Source organism: Anopheles stephensi, chromosome 2, assembly GCF_013141755.1.
Source record: "Anopheles stephensi strain Indian chromosome 2, UCI_ANSTEP_V1.0, whole genome shotgun sequence".
In the NCBI taxonomy this organism is placed as follows: domain Eukaryota; kingdom Metazoa; phylum Arthropoda; class Insecta; order Diptera; family Culicidae; genus Anopheles; species Anopheles stephensi.
Window position 1 is genome coordinate 75383854 of NC_050202.1, and position 9068 is coordinate 75392921.

The window sequence follows — 9068 nt, forward strand, 5'->3', positions numbered from 1 at the left end:
AACAAACAACAACAACAGCCAGAACAAGAACAACAACAACAACAGCAACAACAACAACAATAATAATGGCAGCGGCACGGAAGGCAACAGCAACAATAATAATAACAATAACAATAGCATTAGCAACAATAAGAATGCGGCCAACAGCCACGCGAAGCATCTCGATGGACGGGATGGGCCGTGCTTTGCGGCAGGAGTGCGCCCGCGTGCAGGGACCGCTGGTGGTGGTGGTGGTGGTGGTGGTGAGGGCGGAATCGATGGGACCATTTCCGGGAGTGTCGGAGGCGGCGGCAGTGAGGAAGCTGGTGACGGTGAAGACGGTGTAAAAGGTGGCAATGGTAATGGCAGCAGGAATGGAACGGCCGGCCGCACCGGCCCATCGTCCGCCGCGTCGACCGGCTCGAAATCGTTCCTGTCCCGGTTGCGCCAGTTTACTGGCCGGCTCAGCTTCAACTTTGACTCGCGGGAATCGAAAAAGCTGCAGCTGCTGGCGGCGAATGCGCCCGATCGCGTGAAGTCGTCGTGTGCCGGTGTGCCAGCGCGGGACCATCAGCATCGGCTGGAGAAGTCGCGCACGGTCGATGTGGGAGATCTGGGACCGGTAGCGATCTGTGGCGACGGTACCATGAGCACTGGTCAGCAGCAGCAGCCGCCCGCTGCTAGCGTTAGCAGCACGTTGATGGTGCATCAGCATCACGCGGCGGGACTGGTGCCAGGTGAGTCCTTCTACGGTGGAGGACCGCCGGTGGTAATGAACCAGCCCAAATCAATTTCGCCCATCCTCATGCAGCACCGCCACAGTGAGGTGCTCGGTCTGGGTGGCCCGGCAGCGGCCCGCAGCCGTGCGTACAGTCTGGACGTACCGATCGGGGGACGGCACTGTTGCCGCAGTCTCAGCGGCAGTACGACCGGCGGGGGAGCCGGTTCTAGCTGCGGCGGTAGCCACAAGAGTCTCACCTTTTCGCTCAACAACCGCTCGCTGACGGAGGACAACGATGGCGGTGGCAGTCTGGCGCTCGTGTCCAGTGATCGTAAATCGGGCGTTGGAGCCGCAGTACGGAACGGGACCGATCATTCGTTTGCGGACGATCCGTCCTGTGCCATTGCCGGGAATGATGTGCCGGTACCGGGTGAAACCATTTGACATCAGCAGCAACTCCAGCAGCAGCAGCAGCAACGTATGCTACACCACACGAACTCTTCGTACGAACCGTCGCTGCAGGGCATCCTGCTCACCTCGACCTCCCTGCAGGCCGACTCGCCCCAGTCACAGCATCGGGGCGGACCCGTGGCACGCACTTCGCTCGACTCGGAACGACGGGCACCGTTCGCCGAGTCGGAATCCATCTCGTCCAAGCACACGTCCGCCCTGGTGAGCTACTGGATCTGTTTGACCGAGCGCATGAGCTCGCTGATCTGCAAATGCTGCGAGCGTACGCTACCGCCGGCGGAAAGCGTCTAGTGTCTACCGGTGGCCGGTGATGCACGTGCTGGAAGAGCTGGACCGTTTTAAATCGGACTGCAGCTGGCATGTTTCGTTATGTTGTCCGTTTTTGCAACGGTCCAAATTTGAATCTTTCTACTTTTTGCTACTCTATTACGTTGTTGTTGTCAGATTTTCTCCATTTTGTTTTCCATTTCTATTGTGAATTTGGGTTGCGACATGTGTTAGCGCTATTTTATTACCTTGACTTGTAATTATTCTGGACAACGCGAGCTTAAGTCACGTGGAGGAAAGCAAGTAGCACTTTAAAGAATGTTTAGATTTATAGAGAACGAACATGCCAAAACTTAGGAGAAACATATTTAAACCAAGCAAGTCAAAATTAGTTTGCTGTGGAAGACGAACGCGCGTGTGATTAGACTATAGAACGGGAAAGGAAAAGAAAATATCTCAATCGGGGGGGGGGGGGGGGGGGGAGGGAAAACAATTGTATAAATGAACTTGAACGATACGTTCCGCAAGGAAATACTCCCCCTTCTTCCCAGCAAAGCACAACTCCAGGAAAAACATGAGATCTGAATCTAATGAAAACATATCACTAAAACGTACCAATTCAAATGCAACCGATTACAATTCACTCATCCCCATCTTTTCTACCACGGCTAGTAAGCAAACCAACCAAACCAAACCAAACGATCTTTGACGACCCTTTTTCTACAGAGCACAATTTTACACCACCAAAACCCGAACATGGATATCAGCCGTTGCTGATCTTAGTGGGGGGAAAACCCTTGCGTGCGTTCCCTGTGTATAGTCGGATATGGAAATGAGCAGTAGAGAGCGCGTACGCGCAAAATATCAGATTTCAAGCTACAGAGCAACATTACTAAAAGGAACATTTCCCACAAACGTTTTACAACAATCGCCTAATGGACGAAGATGGAGAGGTTCGAGCGGATTCGAACTGCAGTCTTCTGCACGGATGTTGCGGGCGCTTTCGAACCTTTTTGGTATCGTCAGCGAATCTAATCGCTAACCTCTCCAGCATTATTGTCTAAAGACTTAGTGCCAGCTTCACGCCGCACTTGAGGCGCACCTACGTTTTGCCAAACTGTCTTACGGAGCTGCGCCACAAGCCAGAGCCACAGAGCATAACCAAACAAAAAGGAGAAGAAAAATGTGTTATGATAAAAAGCTTTTAAAAAAACAAACCCCGGAAAGCAGACACACACAGCGTCGAGGCACAAAACCACACACACACACGTAAAGGGATTTAAAAACAACACACGCAACAATGACGTAGAGGTAACGAAACCCCCCCGGAGCTAGAGTAATTTGATATTATTAGAACTGACTAACAATCATGTTGCAGGCGACATTATACATAATAAACTTCCCACAACCACAAACTGGCTCTACTCGGTCTGCTTAACCTGGTGTCTAAAGGAACTGTTATGCTGTATGTACGTGTATGCGTGTATGAGTATGTGTGTGTGTGCGTGTGTGCGTGATGAAAGGGAGAGACAAACAAAAAAGCCCAACCCTAGAGTGTTCACCATCCCTTGGCCATCGCTTTTGCCCCCAAGCTTCACTTGCAACAGTGAAGCAACCAAGCAGCGATAGTTGTAGAACAAAACACAATTTGTTGTTCAGATCAGTAAAATAGTAAATGGACATTAAATCATAAGCAACATGTAACATGGAAACGATGAATGGGATTCGGTGGAGAAGAAATCAGAAGAGGAAAGGTAAATTGGGAAAAAAATGTAGGGAAAAGATGACTCGTTCAATTGCTCTCTAATTGCATTTTCTCTTCTCTATGCCTGAACCGTATGCGTTTGCTTTAACTGTTTTGTTTGCTTCTTTTAATAACGATTCGGTTGTTTCATATTGCTATACTTTTTTTCTTAAACTTTATTATATTTTTCCAAATTTACAACCACAGTTCGAATTATTTAAACTTGTTTTTTCCCCAAAACCAAAACTGTACGAAGAGCCTATTTAATGTGAAAGCTGTGGCTGTGTGACGTCAAACAGGAAGACCCCCACCACCTGACTGATATTCTTCCTCTTCCTCTTCTTCTTCTGCTTCCACTCCTCTCGGCCTTCTATATCACACCAGGTGCAATTAGAGTACGCGAGTAAAAAGGGGTAAATTAAATGGGGAGAAAAAATAGAGCATAAAATGTAACAGTAACACAATTAAATGCAAACAAAAAAACGAAAGACAAAATATGTAAAACAAAACAGGTTAGCAAAAAAAAAAAGGAAAAATGTAACACTTATTACTTGTGTTGCAAACAGGAACAGCACAAACCAGTAGAACAGAACAAGAGAAGAAAAACGATAACAATCAATGCATTTTTCCCCGGCATGTGGTGTGGCGGCCATCACGAATTGTGTGTGCCTGCCCTGCCCACTGGGTGGCCCCCAAAGTTTTCAACAAGACTACGGTTACATCACGATCGAGGAATCATCGGTAGCTTAGGATCTCAAAAATTGTCAAATTAGTGTATGTCATCGTCAGGTTCGAATTGAATGGAATGAAAGAGGGGTGATATTTAATGTGCCATTAGGAAAAGGGGGGACGGGGGGACAGGAGGGGAGGGCTGGGAAATTTGGAGCCATTTCTAACGGAAAAATTCAATCTAAAGCAAGGACCTTGTCGGGATAGGGCGAGTGGGTCTAATGCTAGGTCGCTAGGTATTCTCACCATATGTGTGTGTGTATTCGCTGTACTGTCCTGTGTGTCCTGTATCGTCGTGAGCCGTGTGTTTAGGGTGACTGTTTTCGAAAATGGACCAATAGAAGAATATAAACACCCTGTCTCTCTCCCTCTCTCTCTTATCAAGATATTAAAACACACAAAGACCCCATCTCCCTAAACATTGGACTCCCGTAATGGTCCTAAATGGGCAGAGAAGCATAACACACCCCGATACGTAGCGATAGATTGATATTTAGCCAAACTATGAGGCAAACACACACACACACAAGCTGTGGTCGGACTGTAAATATAAAGAATATGTTGGGCTACTAGGTCTAAGTCTAACGCGCCCTCTCTATCAACACTCACCTTGCGAACAGGAGGAACCACCGCGCAAACCAAATGCCAGGTGGCTTAGTGAATTTAGTGTCTCGTTATTGTAAATGTGTGTACATGTTTGTATGTGTGTGTGTGTGCGTGTGCGTGTATGTATGTATGTGTACCCTTGTGAGAGCATCAGCAAGCTCATCTCATCAGGCCACGTTCCCCACAGAGGCGCTCCGAACGCACAAAGCATCACGCAAATTAGCTAAATTGTGTGCAGTTAAAGTTAAGGCGTGCGCACGTAACGAAAACTCCCAGCCAAATATGTTGAAAGCAAACGATCAGTGTAGTATACAGCATGCACGTAATTGTAGTAGGACATGAAATGCACGTGCTCGGCACCACACGTCCTCTCTGTCTGGGCTGGGCCCGATCGTGACTGTGCGAGAGTACGGGAGAGATCCCTGTCTGTCTAATGTGTATCTGTTTGTTGTGTGTTTTGCACAAGGTGCTTAGCGTAGCCGAAGGACGGGATTGTTGTTATTACGTAGCAGAACAAGGGACTCTACTGTAAAGACTATCACACTATCACACCATTGCTATTGCGATAGCCACATACTACTACTGTCAAACAGAATAATTTAATAGAGCAGGGTAACGGGATGCAATGGCACCGGCATGCAAATCCCTCCCCCCAAAAAAAAAAAGAAAACGGATGCCTAGTGGACCATTGTTGGATGTGTGGACAGGGTAGCTGGGTGTGAGGATTGCTCGGGGAGAGACGTTAAGATGTGTACACGATCGCCAGGGTGCGCGAAGGGTGAACTAATAACTAGCAAACATATTGAATCTGAAACTGGATGGAACTATCGAGAGAAAATAAAATCTATAGATGTAATACAAGTGTGTGTGGTCGGTTGCGACACTGCCCGGAGTTTATTCGCCAACGATATCCGAATTTGGTGGAAATTACAGTGATCGTAAACTTGTCCAAAAGAAATAAACCTTTTTCAATGTTTTAGAGATCCAAGTAGCCATGTATCCATGTATGATGTAGTTAAGTGGACTGCTACTATGATTTTAACCTGGTAGTGAAATGGATGAGACATACAGTTTGCATAACTTTAGGCGCATTGTCATGGAGACAGTTGTTCTCTGATCTGGCAAACACCGATCATTGGTGATACATAAACACTACTTTAAAATACTAATTTTAATTCTTTTAATGATAAAGCTTTAAATTTATCTGGTAAGTAAATAAACCTTTTTATTTAATAGTTTTCAGCTTGTACAGAATCAAAGCTAGCAACATTACTTTATTTCAATCGCTCTCGAAGCATGGCAATAATAACATATTTAAACTTGTATAATTAGTCTAACAATTTCACCTCACCTTGTGCCATGGTTCGCGTCAACAGCTGTCGAATCTTGATTGGAAGATTTCTGTGTAGAGGGAATAAAATTGCTTAGTAAAAACGCCATCACCAACCCAAGCCCCCAAACGCTACTCACTCATAAATGGACAGTTGATAGGGTTTTAACCATTTCCGGAACGACCACCTTTCGCTTATTAGTTTTTATAGCTTTCACTACACTCTCACCAAGCAAGGCTGGTTCGTAAATTGATAAACGAGTAAGTCCTCTGCAAAAAAAAAACAGATAGTTCCTTTAGTAAGAATTCTTCCCCTCACCGTTCCAACTCCTCAACAACTTACGACGATCCTTTCAGCAAACTGATCGCTTGTTTGCGTGTGTTAAAGGCAAACGGAAACACGGTCGTCGTGCGGACGTGTTTTGCCTGCCCCCGGAGGTACAGATCATCCTCAAGCGCATCCATAAAGCCTCGTATAGCGAACTTGGTCGTGGCATACGTTTTCGCCCAACCCGGTGCAATGTATCCCGCGATCGAGCTGATCGCCACGATGTGTCCTTTCCGGCGGCGGATCATACTGTCGATGAACGTTTGTGTGGTCTGCACGTGAGACACGGAAGAGATTGAGAGATTAGGGAATGCTGGTTGGACACTATTGGTAGAGTATACTTACCCAAAAGCTTGACAGTACGTTCACTTCCATGCTGCGCTTTGGCGTGCGATGGTAGAGCGTCCACCGAGAAGCTGGATGGCAAGATGCCGGCATTGTTCACAAGTATATCGACCGGGCCAAGATCTCGCTCCACGTCACGCCCGAGCTGTCGCACAGCTTCGTAGTCAGAGACGTCAACCTGAAGTTCGGGAGATTGTGTTTAGTGCATAGTAGGCTATGAGGTACGTTTTGAAATGACCGTTACGAAGTTCCAAATTTTGGACTAATCAAGATAACTTCAGAGCTGCATCAATAATCCGAAAATAGGTCGCCAAGGTACTTAGTACTTTCTGCAATCTATGTTTTCACTTTCATCCTTGCGCTTCATCCGAAACAAAATGGGCCAAATCTATCAGCACTGATGACCAACATAAACAATGCCGAGCAAATCGTCTACCTCCTTCTTGAACGCACCGGACACTAGACAATGGTCTACCCCGTCTTATCCTACAGCACTATCTCGCACGACCTTTGCCCAACGGGGCAACTCACGCTGGACGTCTGCTTTATCTCGCCCGTACCTTGTACGCCTCGGCAGACACGTTGTAGCGCCGCAGCTTGGCTACCGTTTCGCGGCCATTCGTTTCGTCCACATCCACGACGGCCACGTTACAACCTTCCCTGGCGAGGGCGATCGCGATCGCCTGTCCCAACCCGTTCGCACCACCCGTCACCAGTGCCGTCTGGCCGGAGATGGTTTTCTCCTCGGTGCTGACCACTAGCGCCACCAGTGCTTCCCACCAGAGCGGTATGGATTCGAAGGCAAACATAAGTAAATTAAGAAATGTCTCGATCAGCTCCCTGACACGCTGTACGCTGGTTTTCAGCGGAACCGGATCAGCCCACTGGTATGGCCGGGTGCTGTGATGCTCGTCTGAGAATGACATTGTTGGCACTGGTGGGGGAGGGATAAAAAAAAGCACTTCACACTGTCTCGATGTAACGGAGGCAACTGAATCACGTTCGAAACTGGAAGCACTTTCAATATGAAGGGGTACACTTTTTGGGTACCCCTTTGGAGGGATGAAGGTGTAATCTTATCCAAACTGGAAGCAGGGAATCGGAATCGAACGGGCTGCGTTAGATAAGGTACTTGGCGGGATGATTTCCCCTGGAGGGTTTCGTTCCTCCGTATTGCCACACAACAACGTGTTATCAAACACCAATCACACTCGTTAGCACGCGGTGACTAGGCTGATAAGGCGAATACTAATTCGCGTCGGTTTCGACCAGTATTGGGCATGTTTCCTGATCTTTTATCGGGAATCGTGTAACTGGCACTTTTCCTTAATGGAATATAATATGCTATACATAATTTAATTAACCAAATAATGGTAAATAAGTTGGATAATTACTGGATAATTACTGTAGAAAAGTGTTCTCTCCTGCTGGTTTTATTCTTAGACTCACGATCATACATTTATTTGAATTCTTGCAGGTGATCTTATTGAGCGTTGTCATACGATTGCATACCTTTAGGCGCTTAAGAGGCTTTTTTTATTCATGAAGCACCGCTTGGCCGTATTGCTACTTAGGAGACTAACTTAAAGCAATCAATCGTCCAGACTCTCTCTTATCTACGAGAACGGTCACACAGCTCCCCTGCAACAAAATCCTACCCAAATTAACTGACTGATTCTTGCCTTAAGTAAACCATTTCCCGAGTACAGCATGCACACATATTTCACCCACAAAAGCTACAGTCGAACTGGTCCAAACCAAAAAGAGGAACATCAGGTACGGAACCATATGCTCCGCCTGCACCACATTCTTCGCCATCTTTGCATACCGCACTTCACTCTCGAGCATCGTTTTGTACTGGCGATCCGTTAGCGACACATACCCGAACGCTCTGATCCAGTCCAGATGTATGGCTAGGTAATCGCGCAATGGTCCAGCATGTCTTGCGAGCAGATACGCGGTCGTACTGGTAGCCAACGTTTCCGGCAGTATGTACCACTTCTTACGGCCAGCGATGGGATCCACGGTCTGTTGCTGGCTTACCGTAAAGATAGCCCTACTGACGGTTTCAAAGTACGCAAATGTGTCTGACGTTTGGTTTAGCGTTGATACCAACACGGCTCGCTTAAGTATAGCCGCCGAAATGGCTGGTGCTAGCCCACTGACAAACTGCTTATGATCGTGCAACATCTGGATCGGTATGTCGGTGGCAAAAAACTGTTCCAGCGTTTGCAGATCCTGCTCGAACCGGTGAACCAACAGAAGCGACGTCGCGCGTGCCAGGTAGCTCTCGATCACCACAAACTTGATCAAGCTAAACAGTATCTGCCCAAAGCTGCCTAAAGGCCCATTTTCAATACTCTGTTCACGGATTAATCTTCTAAGTTTTGTGTTACTTTTGGCTAAAAATTTCACACCGTACAATAACAACGCAAGACAGGTGATAAAGATCCAAAGATCACTATTGAACGGTGTGAAAAGATTATTTAAAAATATTCGCTTGGGTTTTCTGGGCACTACCAGGCAAAAGCTTATCCGCTCGGGTATT

At 47.0% G+C, this 9068-nt stretch overlaps 1 protein-coding gene and 1 pseudogene across 1 annotated transcript in view; one reads left to right on the forward strand and one right to left on the reverse strand.

Moving 5' to 3' along the window:
- LOC118507642 overlaps positions 1 to 5187 on the forward strand; it is a 108672-nt gene extending 103485 nt beyond the window's left edge. The window contains 1 exon segment of the mRNA XM_036046402.1: positions 2 to 5187. Within this exon segment, the coding sequence (XP_035902295.1) occupies positions 2 to 1144 (1143 nt within the window). The 3' untranslated portion in view covers positions 1145 to 5187.
- A 529-nt stretch (positions 5188 to 5716) lies between these two features.
- Positions 5717 to 7544, reverse strand: LOC118507652 (annotated as a pseudogene).
- Positions 7545 to 9068: the final 1524 nt, after the last annotated feature.